The 20,359-nt window shown below is 31.8% G+C and overlaps 1 protein-coding gene across 11 annotated transcripts in view; it reads left to right on the top strand.

Annotated features, from left to right (window-relative positions):
• Nucleotides 1–20,359, top strand: part of LOC137922922 (protein lap4-like) — a 90,109-nt gene that overhangs the window by 20,821 nt on the left and 48,929 nt on the right. For 10 of the 11 annotated variants that reach the window (XM_068766057.1, XM_068766078.1, XM_068766044.1 and 7 more), the window contains exons 3-10: nt 4,964–5,132; nt 11,137–11,257; nt 11,714–12,006; nt 12,678–12,923; nt 14,368–14,537; nt 15,328–15,417; nt 16,240–16,346; nt 19,488–19,670. In XM_068766057.1, coding sequence (XP_068622158.1) covers nt 4,964–5,132; nt 11,137–11,257; nt 11,714–12,006; nt 12,678–12,923; nt 14,368–14,537; nt 15,328–15,417; nt 16,240–16,346; nt 19,488–19,670 — 1,379 coding nt within the window. The remainder of the gene's footprint in view (nt 1–4,963; nt 5,133–11,136; nt 11,258–11,713; nt 12,007–12,677; nt 12,924–14,367; nt 14,538–15,327; nt 15,418–16,239; nt 16,347–19,487; nt 19,671–20,359) is intronic. The other variant, XM_068766050.1, reaches the window with a different exon arrangement.

The following is a 20,359-nucleotide window of genomic DNA, read 5'->3' as shown; positions in this document are numbered from 1 at the left end:
GTTATCCAATATTTTGACCATCAAACACATGTAGCAACATATCAAGATTTAAAAGTTTTTTCCCCCGTGATTAAGCAATTTATATTAAACATGCAGTGCATAGTGAGATATAGGAATAAATATTAGAAATAGATGTTATGAACAGTACGAAATTGAATAGAAAGCTTCACTCTCGATGTCGGAGCGGTGCGTCTAAATATTAAAAGAATGTCTGACAGTGAGAGATCGCCACAGGCTTAGATCTGTGAATAGCCATTCACCCCTCCATATAAACAAAACGATGCACTTAGAGACAGATTGTTAGTAGTCGCATTCCTTTCTTAAAATAGTCTCCGTGGTTGAAGTAGTGATACAATGTTCACATTACTCGCAGCTTAAAAAGCTCTTTGTCCATATTACCTGCACTTGAGACACGGACAGGTTTGACTTACCTCTTGTTATTTAACTGTTTTATGATATGATTAAACACTTCTTTACGACTAATATTTTTGAGATTTCTTTGCGACTTATATCAGAGCAAATATATATAAATATTTTTAAACTTGTTGTAAAACTGTTCTTAAGTATAACTTATATATTTTTACTTTGAAGATAAAAGGTAAATATAAAGTAATTACACTAAGTTATATTATTTTGTGAACATATTTACTTGTTAATCATTTTGCTTTTATCCAATACATATTTATTAAAAGATAACATTGTAGTCTTACTTCATCCCTAAAATCATTAAAAAAAATTGTCATCTATATCTGCTACAATAAATTTCGTACTTTTTAAAAATTTAAACAGTAGCTCACTGGGCGGCAGGAAACCGCACGTACACGCCCGACCTACTTATTTCGCCACTTTCAAGTCGATCGTCGTTCAATTGACCTATTTATGAGGCTTGTTTGCTAAACGTTCATAGATTGCGCATCGGTCCCTGCGGCTCAAACAATAATTGATGACGACACCGTCAGTGGAATGCCCGCCTGTGAACCGGAAACCGGGCCGAGCTACCGTTAACGGCGCAAAATTAGAAATCCGGATAAAAAGGCTATAATAAAATCTGCGAACGTTCAATTTCACGGAACTACCGATTTAAAGATATTGTACTCGTAAGATGATACTTTGTTTACCAGCAACAGCGAAACCAATTGGTACATTTTTTTTAGGAAAACACGCTCGCACAAGAAACCTGTAATTCGCGTACAATTTTTTTATTCGTATTCTATAATTGAACCTCTGTCTTTTTTTGCAGACAGTACACATTAACCCAGTTTTCATCGCTTGCTTTTACATATATTATACTTACATATACATTCGCTGGATGTTAATTTTTGCATTTATTTAACTTCTGCGTTATAGCATTTATCATAATAGTACTTCACCACTTAATGCATATAATATCTATTAGTTTATTCCAGACATTTAATTTGTAATAAAATGGGAATCTTGCGATTAAACTGTTTATATGCAGGTAATTTTCTCAAAAGTCATAAGTAATTATTTATCATCCAAACCATCTATAACCGTACAGGTGTGTGCTTGCCTGTGCTTTCTTGTAATCGTAAAGTTCACTTAATAACCATTGGTTATTATTGTTTGGCGCTGACAGCAACGTTTGACTGGAAGCATAGCATCTTTCTTTATGAACTTATCTTAGAATTCATGTCTAGCACAGTTCAATTTTATTTCTATGTTTGAATTAGTTGTCAGAGACGAAATTTAACCCTCAATCGTCTCTCTACATAAAATATATTCTTACCTTTACGTGAATTATTATACACAAAATTTCTATAAAATTTTCTTGAATTTCGATCGTAAAAGCGTATTCCTTGTTATCTGTAAATGATTATGCAAATCATCATGTTATTCCGTTTTTAACTCCTATTATTGAAACTCTTATTCTTTTAACGATTCATCGATTGTAATGATGTCAATACTAAAGTTCTGTAAACATTCGAAGCGTTTTATATTCATTCTTCATTCAATTTTGAAGTAAATTGCTTTCACAAATACGTAATATCTTCGGCTTCCTTTTTCTGAATTGGGACATGACATGTTCTTTTAAAACGTTCATAACAGCCCTGATTTGACTAATTTGTACTTCTAATAATTTAGTTCCTATTTTATAATCTTTATGTAATGGCAAAAGAACATAATGCATTAGTCTACTGTTCTGTCTTATTTCTTTTTAGAATTTTTACGACTTTACTCTTTTATAGAGGGTTATTAGTAATAGGTGTAAAAGCGTTAAAAGGGTATACGTGTAGCTCCCTCGCCAACAAAGAACTTTAATGCTTTTTTTCCATTCACCCTGTATGAAGTCATGCTTTTAAAATATGTTACATTAATTTATTTTTTCTATTGGAATGCTAATAACTTATGACAGTACAAAGTTTGCAGGGATACAGTAAATCATTACATTACTTGTTATTTTTAAAACCATTGATTTTTCCGACCGGGTGTACCGTACATTTATTGTCAGCAAAAGAGCTACACTAATTCCTTTAAAGCTTTTGCACCTATCAAATTGTTCACCTAGGGCAGTACCCGTTACTATCGTTCTGGCACAAGTGTCCTAATACTGACTAGAGTACGCTACTATATATACTAACTAATGCTGTATAGTAGTGACGTATTAAAAACAAGTCGCATACGCCACTATCTGAAAAGTTAATATAAAGGTAAAGTGACTCTGAAAAACAACTCCTAAAGCAAAACTAACTTAGAAGTCTGATCTTTGGAAGATAAAAGATGTATTGTTGAAATGATTAGATTTTGAAGATCGGGAAATCAGTTCGTAGAAAACTTACATTCTTATTCTATTTTTGCTTGTGCACACAAATGGAGCTGGTCTTGATTTAATGTCATTTTTTGTATCAAATTTGTATATCTCCGTTAAAACGTGATTTTTAACGACATAACACAAATGTGCAATAAATTTCAGAAGATTGTTGGTTCTTGCTAAATTTGTAACACAACATCTGTACTTTAGCAGCTAATTTATTATCTGAACTTTATGTGAGTATTAAAATAAAAAGGTTAAAAAAGAAAAAAATATGCTTTGGTGTTAACTATGCCTTTGGTTTTTATTTGTTTCTTAACTTATGTATAAAAACTTCGGTTAAAGAAAACGGTTTATTAGTTTTGTAGTTATATTGCACTATGTTATGTAAACGTCTAGTTACGGAATCGTTTCGATCTGAACATAATGGGGAAACGACGACCAAAAAAGTAAAAAAATGTTTAAGATAAATCATTAAAAGCTCTAAATCGATAAATCTCGAGAAAAAAATTGATTAGTTCTTAGTAGTTTAGCCAGTGAAAATTAGCATGTACCCAACCGTCATATTTTTAAAAGTTCGTTAATAATGGTTTCGCAATAACTTTAAAACGACTTCGCATGACTTTGTGAACACTGTTTCGAACTAATCTTTCTTTAATTTATTAAGGTTCGATTTCATCATGCAAATCTGAGAGAGGACAATTTCCGGCCAGCTTGTAATAGTTACAATTAATTAAATTTTACTGTCTATGTCAATTTTAAAAATTACGCTGTTAGCCCAATATATTGAGATTTGCGCGCTGAGAGTTGTAGGCCTCTTTTATCCAACGCCGTCTGTATCATCGCTATCATGCCATACTAAGGTGCGCTGGTTGATCCATTTACCATCAGATGTCCCTAAACCAATCTCATCGTTGAAGCACTAATAAAAATCTGTTGCTTAACTGATAATTAATAAAAAATGTAATAGGTAACGGGCCATTGAATATTACCACACTCTGTCGCACAAGACTTTTAAGTGTTTCACGATAAGTTCCATTGTTACAAAAAAATGTTTGTTTACAATTTCATGGCTTGGCTTCACGTACTATTTTAAACACAGTGTTGTAATTTAATTTAATATTGTACGTAAAGTATGAGCTTTAGTCTAAGATTTGTTTAAAGTAAATAATTGTGCCTAATTAATTCCCTTAAAAATTCATGTAGCAATGAGGCATACAATAATAACAACAATATTAATGACTTACACAACGTTGCTACATGGCACATCGAAAAGAATACTTGAAAAAAAAATTGGATGAATGTGATGTTTTGTTTTTCTACTATATACTTACAAATAATAAATTATGACTGTAACATAGGGATAACAATATAGAAAAGTAATATAAAATAGATTAATGTTATATAAGGAATACCCATAACCCAATAAATACATTATGTTCACGTATTTTAAGATTTGTTTATTGAAAATGACCGTCAGTTCGACCTTCCACACTAACAGATACATTGTTTTGTTTATAACTTTAGAACATACTGCAGTGATAAATCGTATTGTGAATACGTTCGAGTGTCCATGTAATGAATAACTGAACCTGTTGGCCTAGTGAATACGCCACAATACTTACGCAGCTCCCAATTCAATAGGTCATTCGCGACATTTTTGGTATCGGTCACGTGAGTTACGAAACGGCTCTGTATTCATAACTTATCTCATCTATATTTGGTAACCGATTTGTATAGTTTTAAATTTTGCGTAGCAGTAACCTGATATTAAAAGTCCATGAAAAGTTTTATTAAAACATTTTTAACGGTAACTATACATTTTACTCGTTTTTATTCGATTTTAATAGTACATGTTACATAAAAAGGTTTGTAATCGATTTAATGGAATTGTTACTCGATGAGAATTTTGACGTTACATGAGAATGTTAATTAAGCATGTATCATTATATATATATTTAATGTTAGTGCTTTTTGTATCTACGGAAATGTTTGGAGACATTGTTAACCATTTCGGTACGGCGCTAGTCGGCCACGAAACCATACGCATAGCCGAGCGTCGACTATACAGGTTAAACAACAAAAACCAACCAGTCTTTACCCTATTATGATGAAGAAATGTGAATGAATAGGCATTATTTTTAGTACACGCTAACACTGACCGTATCACATTAATATTTTTTTCAACTACAGACATTCCGGACATCCCAGAAGACATCAAGAAGCTGCGGGCACTGCAGATCGCAGACTTCAGCAGCAATCCTATACCGCGGCTGCCCGCCGGATTTAGTCAACTGCGTGCGCTCACCGTGTTGGGCCTTAATGATATGTCTCTCACCAGTTTGCCCAGCGACTTTGGAAGGTACGAATATTGAAAAACTGTTCGAATGAATTTTGATCTCGTTTTTCGTTTTTGTCAATGGAAGTGTTCGTTGATCAAATTATTTCGGAAAAGGTATTTCTTTAACGATTTATTTAAATTTTGTACGTGTAAATAATATAATCTGGGATAGATAAAATGTTTGCAAATACGTTTTCAATTAAGTAAAAAGTAAGTGTTTTGGTATATGAAAGATGGGATTGCATATAAAAACTATAAGCATCACTCTGTGTTATCGTACAGTTTTAATAATAAACCTTTATGCTTTGCCATATATATGGAATTTAAAAATTAATTCCAACTTAGGATGTTTAGTTAAAATTAATTAATTCTTAAAGTTTAAATATAATACTGCGAAAATATTTTAGGTACATTATCAAAAGGATGTCACGTTTAAATGATTCTTTATAAAAGATCCACTCATTATTTGCAGGCAATAGAGAAAGTTTTCTGAAAGTTTTAGATAGCTCGTCTAAAACCTTTTTGTACTAATATACATAGTCAATTTTTTTTCTTAAAGCATTCCAACTTTCTTTTCTTTGTCCAATAATGTATTGTTTTGAAATAATAATGACTAGATTAATTTTAATTCTGCATAGCAAATTGAATCTAAAGATAAGAATTTCAAAAATTAATTAACTATCGTGCTTTTTGTCCATAATTTAGTGACAACTGTTTTGCAAGTTACGAAGCTAAAACGGTTATATTTAATTACTTTTGTCATGTCATGTTATATATTAAGTATTTTATAGTAAAAGTGTCTGAAATATTTTTTAATTTATTTTCAAATTCCTTTTAACGCATGAATTGTGTTGGTATCATAAAATATATATATTTTATTCTTTGTAAATTTCGATACCTTAATACAATTTTAGGATCATTATTTACAGGCATTTGACATAACGAAGTCAAGACAAACTACAGTAGCATTACAAACAGATATGCCGTTTCATGTTTTTGTCTAATAAATAGTTGTATGACTTGAAAACACTAGCACTGATTTATTAACATTTAGCGTGCAAGTTAGTCATAAACGACCCTATTTGTATATTCGCAGTCGTTACCGTCAAATGATCGTGTCTGAATAATATGTTATTTTCCTTGTATCTCCATTAAATTACGATGAAATTTGATCGTCACCTGTCCCTCCGTCAAGCAACAGTAATGTTGTTACAAAATCGTTTGAAATAATTATCTCTTCTTCAACATTGTTACATATAACACACTAATTGTTCTTAACGATTGGTTCCGTTAGAGCGGTACATTGACTTATCGTTTTTTGTTAACGTCTCCAACAAACATTTGCGATACTGATTAATTTGTTAATGGTAAAAAAAGTTCCGTTAGAACTGTCCGAGTCTTGATAGTTACTGTTTCTTTTGTTTGATTTATTTACAAAGACATCAAATTCCTCCATCAAACTCCTAAACAATACATTTATTAACAGATTTGACATTAAAAATTCAAAGTGCGTTTGCGATTTTGAAATTGAGTTTAAAGAATTGAAAATAAGCGTTAAGAACATAATGAAGTTGTGTATAATTTACAAAAATACGGATCGTAAAGGTTTTTGCTTATGTATACCATAATTTCCTTTAATGTCTTCAGTATTGAGATTCAGATTGATGTTATTGAATGTTAACATTACTTCTATGTTTTAAATAAAGTAAATAAAAATGGTAATTATTTTAAATATGTTTGAATTAATCCAAGGCTGAAAATAACGCATACACATGGAACAAACACAAACGTGCTCTACCAAATGTTAACTCGTTTGCAACGCTAACAAAGACTTTTTTGTTTATAGTAAATTTAGTCTTCGGCTATTACGATAATATGTGTATGGTATACATGAAGGACAATTAGTAGACGCAGTCTTTAAACCTCGACATTACGTCAAGTTTTGCACGCTACTCTAATTGTATGGGATGCATGTGATAAGCGGTAATCCGGGCGTGCCTCGAGCATCATTTTCGTCGAGTCGCTCCTTATCTAACTACGAAGTTTTTTGCAACGTCGCCAGTTTTTGTCTTGTCGCATTCATTCCGTCTTTTTGTCTAACGCGCTAGAACTGTTACTTCAGTTTTTAATAATGCATTTTTAAACTTACGTATATGTATAAATGAAGAATTATCTACAAGAGAGTATATAAAATTATTTTAGTACAAACATCGAAATGTAATAAACATAAAAAGTATTTATAAATGTTGCTCCTGTTTATATTTGGGTTTATTTCTCGGTATAAATGTAAATAAAAACTAAGAATGAAAGTTTACGCAAGACAAACACAATTGCAGTTGGAGCGTCAAAACGCATCTCGGCTTTAAATCGTAACTGGCTTTTTAACAGCCGCTATAAACCTAATCTTACATTAAACGCTCATTTTATTAGATTTCGAGATTAAATAAGATGCTATAATTAGAGAAAATACTTATTACTTGTTTTACGGACGGATGACCACCCAAATAGATTATGTGAGTTCAATATTAATATTTTTTAGGTATTGTACGAACATTTACTTTTTGTTGTTAATAAATTCCTTAATGTGAATTAATGGCCGTGTTACAAAATCATTTTGTATTTGATTGGTTATGGGTAAAGTAAAATGTAACATGAAACTTAGTTACACATAGATAAATATTGTATTAGAGGAACCGGAAAGTAAAGTTGTTTCTGACGACATATTTTACAGATAAACCGCTTGGTTTTTACCGCTCCGACATTGAAAATTTGTATAATAGATGGCAAAAGGTTGTTAATTACGAAGGTGAATACATAGTTGATTAGAAAAAAAAATGGTAAAAAATGTAGTCCTGTGAATTTAACTTAAGAAAGTGATATAACTTTCCGGTCTCCCTAATATATTTTCGATAGCAGCCTTTGGTTCACGAAAGATATGTATCGACGTTTGGTTTAATTATTGGTTATAGTTAAAACTACTAATTGTAGCCTGCTGCGTATAAGCTGTAATAGTAAAGCATTTGTATCGGGTTTGTAAAGTGTTTGTGTAAATAGCACACAAGGTAGATGATGAGTTAAGCGAGGTGAATCAGCGCAACGTCTGCGCTCAAACGTACTACGAAGTGTTAAGTACTTTGACATCTGCTTAGGAATGCAGCCCCAAGGCCGCACCGCGCGAGTGACATGCTCGTTGCGTATCGTTAAACAATATTGTACATTGTAAGTTACGCCATAGTAATACAGGTTTATGTATTTAACATGGCGTTTCATTATTAAGATTCATTGTTAGGCCGGAGTAATTAAGTCAGAGTAAAAAAACGGCAAATTTCGAAATTAAAGTAATCATACCTGTGGTAAACCATAACTTAAAATATTTCTTTATTTGTGCATTAAAGAATAAAGCTGTTTTATAAAAATATTCAGTATTCACTCTCATGTTTAGTATGACGTAAAGTGATAAGAGATTTAAAAATTGTCAGACATCTTCAAAGAATCTCTCTTTTGATTATCTATTTTCATCTTTCATAAACTTGGTCTCCAGTATTGCCATTCTTATAAAGATTTGTAGCCACACATGTATAATATACTCTATCTCAACAAACAAAACCACCGAAGTTTTTTATTAGTTCATTTATACGACTAAAATTTTAATTTTTTTGAAATAAAGTTACAAATTAGTTAGTTATAAATATTACCATAAATCGATGAGAAATTACTGAATCAATTTAGTAAAGTGTTTTAGAAATTATTACACTTTTACATTGGTACGGAAAATAAAATTAATTTGCGCGGGATACAAATTTTACTTCAACAAATTACACGTGTCAACCGTTAAGTGGCATGCCACGTTTCTTTTTATACAAAAAAGTGTAGTATAAACAAGTGTTTGACACATTTTTAATATCTGAATTACGAGTTCGCGGTAACGTAACCCGGTTTCTTTAAAAAGCTTTGAACTCGAGAAGTTCAAAGCTTTATATCAACTTTGCTTCTTAAAATTAATGAGGTATTTTTCTTACATAAAAATAATAAAAGAAAACTTTATACAATATTTAAACATAGAAATTTAAAGAGAAACAAAAAACTTAATCAAAACGCTTTTTATTAGCGTATCGTACATAAAGTTTAAATACGATCGCTTTTCACGGTCACTTCTTGGATACCGCGATGTCTCAGTCATTCCATTGTTTCCCAGTTGTTCGTATACCTTAAAGAATAATTGTCATGCTATGACGAACCATCAGTATTAGGCCAAGGTGTGCGTTACAAAAACATTCGTGATATTAAATTCTTTCCATTTATGAAGTCATTACTCATGCCTGTTTAACATTCATGTACACACAACATGCATATGACAAGTAATTTGTTGAGAAGACTGAAAGTGAAACAAAATTATTTTAAAATATTCTCTTCGCACACACACACAAACATTAAAGTTGCGAATGTATATCTCATTTATCAGCAAAATTTTAGACCTTTTTCCAACCTTCCTATATAAAGTAATCACCCTAAAATATATTTTTTTCCATAGGCATGCGACACAGGTCAGTAACTTTTGACAGTATAGTCTGCAGGGATCAGATATTAAACGATAATTAATATGTAATAATCTGAATTTTGCACGTTTTTTTACTTAGAATATCATTACGTTATTATTGTTAGGGTGTACCATACATTAACTGACAGCAACAATCAAAGATCCTGTATATGATGATACACATTTCTCAGTCACACGTTTAACAATGCAGGAATGAACTTACTAATGCGATCCGCTAGTTTAATTTTTTTTAACGCTATGATCATTATGATCACAATTGATGGACAAAAATATCGCGAATTAGTCTACAAATTCCTGTGCCCCATCTACTCAGGGATTGAAAAACAAGACTTGTGACGTGTACTACTCCGCACTGACGCTTGGTGCATTGCAGACGACTACAAGTGTAGTTTAAAGGAGACATTACTTCTGCAATTTCCAAAATTCAAATTAACAAAATGGTTATCTATGTATATTATTATGAACATTCAGTTAAAACTTCTTTAAGAATTGATTTAATTGATCATAATGAAGTAGATTGCGTTATCGAGAGACCGACAGCTAAAATATCATTTTTGGGACCAATCTGTCTTGTCATTCCATAGAGAGAGCCATGCTTGGGGTTTCTTTACGAATTAGATAGTATTGAGAAGAACCGTAGATTAGCGAAAGTAACCGTCATAGCCCGGTGGATTGGCTAGATGAAATGGCCGTGATCAGACTTCACAGCAAGCTGTTCACTGGAGCTTTAAGGTTCTGGTGTGTACACCACGGAAAGGCAATCACAACGTAGAACGTCCACCAACATGGTCGGACGGCCTTATCGAAGTGGTTTGAAGATACTGGATATAAGACGCTTCCGACCGGTGTTTTTGGAAGTCTATGGGGCAGGCGTATATCCAGCATTCTACGTCCTTCAGTTGAAACGATGCTGGTGTTGACTGAGTCTTTAAGAGTTCGACATGTTGGAGATTACTTTTCACACATGCCATAAGTATCCTATGCGATAACCAATTTCAATAATGTGTAGCCCGTTTGCGGATTGTGTTTTCATTATAATCCTGCGTATTTCTCATCAATTCGTGTCAAATAGCACTCGTAAATTGTGTCTCAGCGCCACGCGTACACCGATTAACGAATTTCATGAATTTCAGGCTGATAAATCAGTTAATGCCCAGTTTAAATGAGGCTTAACGCATGTCTCTTACCATTGAGTACCGCATAATCACTCTTCATGAGTGGTTCTTTTAGAAATAAGGCAAAAGTGTTAGTTTAATGCTGTAGATTTCAGACTGTTAAAATATTTATTTAATTTAGGCCTAAAATATTATGTACGGATGAAAAAGAGATGTATGACTAAATTTTTTAGTAATAATTATTTACCAAAGATTTCATGATTAGTAAAGTTTTTATTTTGAAAAAGGTACAAATTTATTTCAAATTTGAGAGTCAATACCGGTTTTACAAATGAATTTATTTTATTTTCAGCCTGGTGTCTCTACAATCACTGGAGCTTAGAGAGAACCTGCTCAAATCGTTGCCTGAATCACTTAAGAATCTAACAAAATTGGAAAGGCTAGATTTAGGTGACAACGAAATTGAGGAATTGGTAAGTAAACTATATTAATAAAATAAGTAACTGTTCATGAATATATATTTGATTCTTTCATGTCATCCGATAGACGTCCAGTGCAAGGCATTGGCCTTCCCCAAAGATCGTCGCATCCGCTCTTGTGCTACCTGCATCTATATAGTAACATATAGATATTTTTACAATGTACAGTGTCGTCAAAAAATACAGTTTTAATAAAATAAAACATATATTTTATTAAAACTATATTAGTTAACATTAATGAAAAGTTAAATCATAAGTTACATTGCCGATAGATATTAAACCAAAAATAAATATTTATTCATTAAAAAATATATTAAATTAAAATACAGTATAAATAAATGAAATTTCTTATATATTACAAAAGTGGATAATTACACTGTTAATTTAAGATTTTTTTAAAAATCATTTTATTATCACGGTATGATTAAAGTTTTTGATTTTCATTTACAGCCTGGATTCATCGGTGAGTTGCCAGCGCTTGAGGAACTATGGTTGGATCACAACAAGCTGCAATATTTGCCTTCAGAGATTGGGAACTTAAAGGCATTAATATGTTTGGACGTCAGCGAAAACAAGTTGGAGAAGCTTCCAGAAAAAATTGGTGGTCTATGCTCTCTGACTGATTTGCACCTGTCACAGAATATGCTCGAAACTATACCCGATGGTATAGGCGATCTATCAAAGTTGGCTATACTCAAGTTAGATCAGAACCGCCTGCATACGTTAAACGAAAACGTAGGGAGGTTAGTCATAATTAAATAATTATATTACAAGTTAAAAAATTTTTTTGAAAAAAGTGTCTTGTTAAAACCCCTATTTTTTTTAAACATCAGTTAATTCAGAAGTATAAAAAAGTTTTTATATCAAAAAAAATAAATCTGAATTACATTCCAAAACTACATCAGTAAAACACATTGATACGATTTTATAATCGAGTTAAACGTTTTTGTTGTAGATGAGATTACATTTTTATTGAACTTTTTACAAAGATTCAAAGAACCACCTGTAAGTGGTAGATAATAAATATTATTATCATTAAAAACAATTTATACAACATTCCGCAAAACCTTGATTTTTTGTAGTACACCAAAACCTCACTTTGCGTCGTGATTACATTCCAAAAAAACACGACGCAAATTGAAACTACCCAAAGTTAACTAAGATTATCTATAGCAAATCATGTAAAGATCAAACTAAAAAAACGCAATCTCGCAAATCTAACGACGCACAGTAAAGATTAGTACTAATTAAACAGCTACGCAACTTCGAAAAAGCGTAAAACGAAACTATGCAAAGCGAGTTATTGGTGTAATTAATATGCACTATTTAACTGTTTTAATATAAAACTAAATCACCTGAAAGCACCAAAATATAATTGTAATTATTGCACCAATTATGAATTATAATTTTACAGATGCACTAACCTTCAAGAGCTGGTGTTAACGGAGAACTTCCTGATGGAACTACCAAAGTCAATAGGAAATCTCAATGAACTTACAGTTCTAAATGTGGACAGGAATTCTTTGGGGGATATTCCGTTGGAAATTGGAAATATGACCCTATTGGGTGTACTAAGTTTGAGAGACAACAAGCTAACTAAATTGCCGAACGAATTAGGAAACTGTAAATCCCTTCATGTCTTAGATGTTAGCGGTAACAGGTGAGACATCTATATTTTATTAATAATTTTTAATGCCTCCTGTAAATATTTTTCCTGACTCTGGGTTTATATTATTACATCACCTTTAAATAAAGGTCGCCTTTCGAAAATAATCATAGCGTTTGAGTTTCGAAAGTTGTTCTTTCAGCCATAATTTAATTTAAATTACGTTAAATACAAAAGAAATTGTCTGTTTACTTTAAATTCCCAAAATACCTTTCTTACACAATTTAAATTAGCCTCGGAATGTTACAGTTCATTTTGTCGGCTCCAAGTACAAGAATATTTCAGTAAAGAATAATTTAACAGTTTGTTAACTTTTCGTAAAATAAGACTAAAGACTAAAGTTGACAGACTGTAGTGAAGCATAAATTGGTCTTAGCTATTGTGCAAGATTCTCTAGGATTTTAACCTGAACAGTGCCACTTAGAAATTACCCATGAAAAAGTTAACCACAAAATTTCGTGTTCTATTTACCTTTTTAGAAAAACATGTTGTCATTATTTTTGATTTTGAAATTTACGTTCATAATATCAATGCAAATTGCTACCGCTGAACTAAGTATGAACTTAGAGACCACACGTCTCAATTTGCTGTGCAAAGTTACTGTAACTAATAAATAGTTTAAATGATTACTACATTGCTTTAATAAATAAATCTATTGAAACAGTAAATTGTAAAAAATTTGAAAATGGACTGTTTATAAGATGTACATTTGTAATGCCTCACAGTAGAACCACTGAAAAGTTCTATCCAAGATTTGTGATAAGAATACACTAGGTTTGGGGTTGGTAAGCTTTTATTAACATGTCACTACTAAACAAAAGAAGAGAGAAATAATACTGTATTATTTTATGTAATGGATATAGCTTTTATTCATTTTTTCATAAACAGTAGCTATTGAAATAACTCATTTTTGTTGCGTGATCCGCCTAGGTTGAATGATTTAGTCGAGGTGTTAACATTTGACCTTTTCGGTGTCAATCCATTCGCATTAAAACGCAAATACATTACGATTTATTTGGTTCTGAAATTTAAATTAACGATATTTAAAATAATTTATAATTTATATACATTTTGTAAGAATTTCACATCCTAAGTACGCTATAAAGTTTATTGAGTAACTTTATTCTATGTAGAATTTTGATTCTTTTCTACATCTACATGATCTAAATAATATTAAAGACGGAAACTTGTGATGATCCTGAATTTACTCAATGAGTACAATGACCACGTGAGTACGTGTATGTAAAGAATGCCTGAAGAGCCCAATTTAATAAGGTGATCTCATCTTAGAAGAGTCCGCAACCAATTCAGGATTATATTATTATTTTCTGGTCACTCGTTGTAAACAGATGAATGTTATTATTAAGTTATTGCTTAACGGTTGATTTAAAATCTTAATTCACCTTGAAAAAATCTAACATTTATTTCAATTACGTAGGTTACAATATTTGCCGTACACACTTGTCAACTTAGAATTAAAAGCTGTGTGGCTGTCGGAGAACCAGGCGCAACCGTTGTTGACTTTCCAAACGGACAGGGATGAAGCGACAGGAGAGAACGTCCTTACTTGCTTCCTTTTACCGCAGCTCAGCTACACACAACAGCCAGGTATGAACTTCAGAACACATCTAATTAGGCTTTTTGTTTGCTTTTGGTGTCTCGTGTTTTGTACGTGCGATGTTGTTTTAAGACATGATAATAAAATTTTCGTCTGGATTTGATGTCATCACTAAAATATATAAAGTTAAAAACAACATAGCAAACATGCCATAAACGACGCCATTTAGCATACTAAGTTTATCTTCTATTAAATACTTTAATATTTTAACACCTCGATTTGTTTTTACTGAATGCATCTCATTAATAATTACTTTTTTTTTGTTTTATACCTTTTACATAATATAAACAATCTAGTATTATTGATACATTGTGACAGCAATAACATAAATATAAAGGATTAACGTAAAATTATATTCTAAATCACTATTTTATGTTAATTCTATTTCATTATAGTTTACAATTTTTTTTAATAATGATTAAAATTTGTATTTTTAGATTTAGTTTTGGTTTATTCAACCGGGTGCCTTCAAACATTCAAATACCGCTTAATGCGATATAAAAGTATGCTGAATGATGTAAATCTTGTGTATATCGGTTGTATATTACGTTCGTTGGGCTTGTTATGCTTTTGTTACATTGTGCGAGTGCCAAGTGCTGCTTACGAGTCATTTTATAATTATTATAGTTTATGTTCATTAATTATTTAATATTTATATTTAACGTTCTGTAAAAGAAAAGTTTTTTGAATCGTTAGCAGCATTTAGCAAGACTTGTTTATGTTTTTGCCGTGTAAATATACTAAAAAAATACTTTCCACAATTGTCACACCCAAAAATAGAGTTGGATCACACATCAGAAGTCGGCAGTGTAACCTGGTTCAGGGATCACAGATTTAATTCACAGTCACAAGAGCTAGATAGGATAAGAGGTAAGTTTCACATACTTATATGTTGTACAAAGACGGAACAAATCTTTTCTATTAGGTTATTAATACTATACATTGTGTATGAACAAGATTTATAGCACAGTAGGTACATCCACGCGCAGAATATTTTATTATTACTTAGCACATTTGCACATCTTTTTTATTGCTTAGCTATTATAAATAATTTAAAATTAGATTTAGTGTAATGCACTATAAAGTTTCTTCTTAATGTGTCTGTATAGCAAATTTCGGAGCTTAAGAATCTGGCGCAGTACATTTTAGACTAGTTTCTAGCTTAGCTTTAATATTGTCTATTTTTGTGCCATTGTTACTTGTGTTGTGTTTTGTGATACTGGTACTGTTACAGTTTAATAACAATGTTTTTGGAATAATAATCATCATGTATTATAGCTATTACTCTATGAGGGTCGCTGAAGATCCTATCACGTTTCCTAGAACCAAATATTGATAATCTCATATTTGATATCCTCAAGTTTGATATTTTGATTGGTAACTACTTATCTATTTTTCAATACCATAAAAGGAAAACCCTGATAAATTATCTGTAATTCGTTTTTATTACAATAATGATCTTTGCGTTTTGTATGCAGACGCTGAAATTGTGATAAATTAGTTTAGTATAAAGTAAATCATAAGACTACATACTGTCAATCGGACATAACTTACATATACAACAAGGCTTTGTTAGGTACTATATTTTGAAACGTTTACTGTAATAATAATTTTTGAAGGATCATAGAAATGAAAAGATTTCTAAAATAATTACCTTGTTACCAAAAAATTAATGTATTTCCTCTCAAACAGAATCAAGCGTGTCTAGAGATCGTGACTCTGATGACGATTGGGAAGAAAAGGAAGCATCGCGGACTCACTCGGTCAAGTTCACTGAAGACGTGCCAGAAGCTAGAGAGGTGAGGTTATGCTGTTGTAATTTGTTTACATTTTCTAACAACTCGGTATCTTGCTTGTCACGTCGCACCAAAAGACCGCTGCGACTCGATTTGTTAAGTATACACGATTTTAATGAACGCATCAGATACAGATATCGTAAGTCAGTGTCATGGTTTAGAACCAATTTACGCGGTATTTGTTCGAGGCACCGCACTTATTTAGCTATGAGTTCTGTGCTTGTAGCACTAGAATAAGTTTTTACCTAGCATATATCATAATATAATTTAATATAATCTATTGTATCAATTTTCTAGTAGTATTTCAATATTTTTATGTGTAAATTGTTCACAGCCAAAAAGTTTAAGCAGTATTATTTATTTATAGGTTTATTTATTTTATTGTAAATTAATAAAATGTTTATTATTATTATTGTTTTATTTTGTATTATATGGTAGGTTGGTTACTGTTTTTTTAACTTTTGTTGTACTTTTTTCCCACATTAACATAAATGTTTTATTTTATTCAGTGTCTGTTACACGTAAGTGTTGATATTTAGTTGGTTTTAAATTTAATTTGCAATAAAAGCCAACACACACAAGCAATTGAGTTATCTTTTTTACCTAATTTGAATAATTTATTCTTCTAAAAGTTTGGTAAGAATTGCACCGTATATTATACATGCGTGGGGTGAGTTAAATAGATTGTGTGTGTTTTGTAAAAGCAGTTTTTGATGTGTGGTTAGGCAACCCAGTGTGCCTGTGTGCATGATTTTCAGTAGTCCTTTCGTGGCATATCTTTAATGCATGCAAGCAATTTATTATCTTTTGATAAAAAAAATTATCTGTGTGGCGAACACAAACGTTCCCACATGTATTCCTGTAAACTATAACCAGCAATAGTGCACTTTCCACATATTTATTTTTCTAAATCTTTCTGCAAATCCGTCTGTATTTTATATACCAAGTATTGCCAAGATCCGAATCATTCAAAATAAATAACAAAATTTGGAAGTAGGATATTCTTTTAAAATTTTTATTTATTTTCTATCATCCTAAAAGTCAAGAAACATTTTAAAAAATAGCATCCAAGTTTCAGAAACTATTATTTACCCTTAGGTTATCACGTAAAATTTTATTATAGTTTTACTTTTGTCTATTCGTTTTGTACATTATTATTTTATTAATAATTTTAATATCCTATTGTAGCTATATTACATATGTCGCTTGACCGTTATCGGTTGATAATAAAATGTAAGAAAAATTATTACGTCTCTGCATGAAAACCAGGAAATAATACAAATAAAACTAAGTAATTTTATTATTTACAACTGTAAGGTTAAGGTATAGGATGCCGCGTCCACGACAAATTGCATTTGATTTCAAGGTGCCATCAATTCAGGAGGACAGTGAAGAAACCAACACATCGGATTCTTTCCTGCCCCAGTCCATCCTAGGGCTCCGCCGGCCGCTCAACGCGGTTCGGAAACTGGTCGCGACCCAACGGAGGAGCTCCTTGCAGCGCCTCTCTTCCTCTATAACCATTTTCACGGAGGTACAAGGCAAACAGTGGGGTGCACTCACAAACTACCTTACGCAGTAACCAATTATTCAGATAAAATAGGATGTCTACAACTTCTTTCCTTTCAAATAGTTACCAGAATATTTCTATTATACTTTTAAAAAATTATGTAAGAAGTTATTCACGAGTCGCATGTCTTCCTAAGTATGCCCATTTTTTTTCCTGTGCTTGTGATGTGTATCTAGTTGTATTCAAATTCTTTATTATCTGTACAGTTATGTCTTTAATGTAGTCTTACCTGTGTTATCTAAAATTGTTAACCTATTATTTGTCAAATGTTGTGAATGCACCCCATTTTACTCCTGTGCAGCGCAAATTATGCCTCTCGGTCCTGAATGTTTTCTTCGGATTCTTAGATCTGTTGTGTTCTTGCTGAAAGTAGACTTAAACATCATAGACATAAGTATTTGTTGCGTTATTTATATTTATTTTAAAAGTAATTTCTGCTTCTTATTACTAAGTTAAGTACTCTCAATAAGAATTAAATAAGATTGATGTAAATGTAACTAAAGATTATCAACTTGTATATACAAGGTATATTTTTTGTACTTTTTTATGTATAATTAATTCTTATTCGGTTAAAAGTTGTTAAGAGTAAAGCAATATATTTGTAAATGGTTATTTGCTTTGTATTGCGATTTATATACCCATTATTGCAGGAGAGAACATTTACCGTCATAATTTATTTAATAAATAGTTTTTAATGTTTTGGTAATGACGCCAGCAAGTACTTTCTTAATAACCAATTTTTTATAGATATTCTATACACGTCTACGAAAATACGTAAATACATACAATACTTACGTATGGCTTAACAATTTTTTTAGCATATGCTTTTTCACTTTTTAATTCCACTTGCGACGTTACATTTTGCAAAAGATAAGACTAAAAGTAATTGTTCAATATTATTAAACTTTTACTGAAACAGTCCAGATTCTATTATAGCGTTACAATTAACATAATCTAGAGAATTCTCAGCGCATACTGCTCTGTTTGAACTGCACTTACCGTAGATTAGTGGCGCACGTATCTGGGCACATCGCGTCGTCGCCGCGCGAAGGTGAGGTTGCGTGTGATATCATATCCCGTGAAATGAATCATGATGCCCGGCCGTTACGACATGTGTTTAATAGGCTTAATAGCTTAAATTTCGGGTGGGACGTTTTAAGGGTTACAATATTTTTTACGTACTATTATTTTTCGTATTTTATTGTTTCATAGTAAGCTTCGTAGTCGATTTAAGTGTTATTTTTAGATTTATTTGTTTTTAGCAAAATCATCTTTCAATAATGTAATTGATACTATCGAAACTTAGTATTAGATGGCTCATACTTTATAGTAATTACTTTTAAGAAACGTTTGTCTTTTTGTATATAATTATTTACTTTGTACCTAGTTACATGTTTCCATACAAGGGTATTTTAACAAGCAAAAGTAGTGTTCAAACTTGTTATTGTTGTCAGTTCATTGTCCATTCCCTTTTAAAGTTATTTATCATAGATCAGCATGCGCATGCGATCTTTTAGTTACTTTTGCCATTTTTCTCACGAAGATGTCCATTTAATGTTTTTTTTTCTCCACAGACTCCATTCGTTCGTCAAAATACACCTCACCCTAAGGAGCTGAAACTTAAAGCCCATAAATTGTTAGCGGGCCGATCACCGGAGCAGAACACGCAGTTACCGCCTGTATCGGATGATGTCCCCACCACTAATGGCATTGTTACATCGCCACCCGAAATCGAACGCGTAGCAGAAATACTCGAAGTGAGTGCATTTTACTTTAAAATATCGTAATCACAAACAAAACATGAGTATATTCTACATATACAGAAGTAATGTTAAAAATGGATCTGGAGGAAATGTGATAACTTGCTTTAAATAAGTATAAGAAATAAAATTACAAAATAGTAAGGCATAGAAATAAAGCTAAAAGCGAAAAAATGTGATAATTACCTAAACCTGTGATATTCGAGGAACGAGGTGAAGGAAGAGAGGCGATGCGTGAAAGGAAATTAGTATGTAGATGAATGCTAGAGAATTATAGAATAAAGGAAGAATTAAGTTAGATCTTATGACAAATAAAAGAAGAGTAAAGAAATGAAAAAGTATGTGAAAAGAGGAGTACGAGAAGTCCCCAATAACGGGGTCTAATTGAAGACTTCCTGCTTTGATTTTGACGCCCAGAGGATATGCGCAGGCGTCGTTGTGTTCCTATTTGAAGGACATCATAATTAATGTAATTACTGAAACAATGAGATGTATCAATTTATCTTAAGTTATAAATTTTAAAACCCATCACTGTATTGGTACGGGCGAAGATTATCATTTACTATGAGGCAACTTTATCACTTTCTTCTTCTGCATAGCGTTTGTTCTGTGTAAAGGCGGACTCCATCTTTACCTTCACTTGATTAAGTTCTGAACCGAGAGACTTCAGCTTTCCGTTTTTCTTT

Source organism: Battus philenor, unplaced genomic scaffold (genome assembly GCF_028537555.1).
Source record: "Battus philenor isolate CCGP_79_NKW_IND1 unplaced genomic scaffold, ilBatPhil1.0.hap1 SCAF_10, whole genome shotgun sequence".
NCBI lineage: Eukaryota > Metazoa > Arthropoda > Insecta > Lepidoptera > Papilionidae > Battus > Battus philenor.
This window is presented reverse-complemented; position numbering and strand designations above follow the sequence as displayed.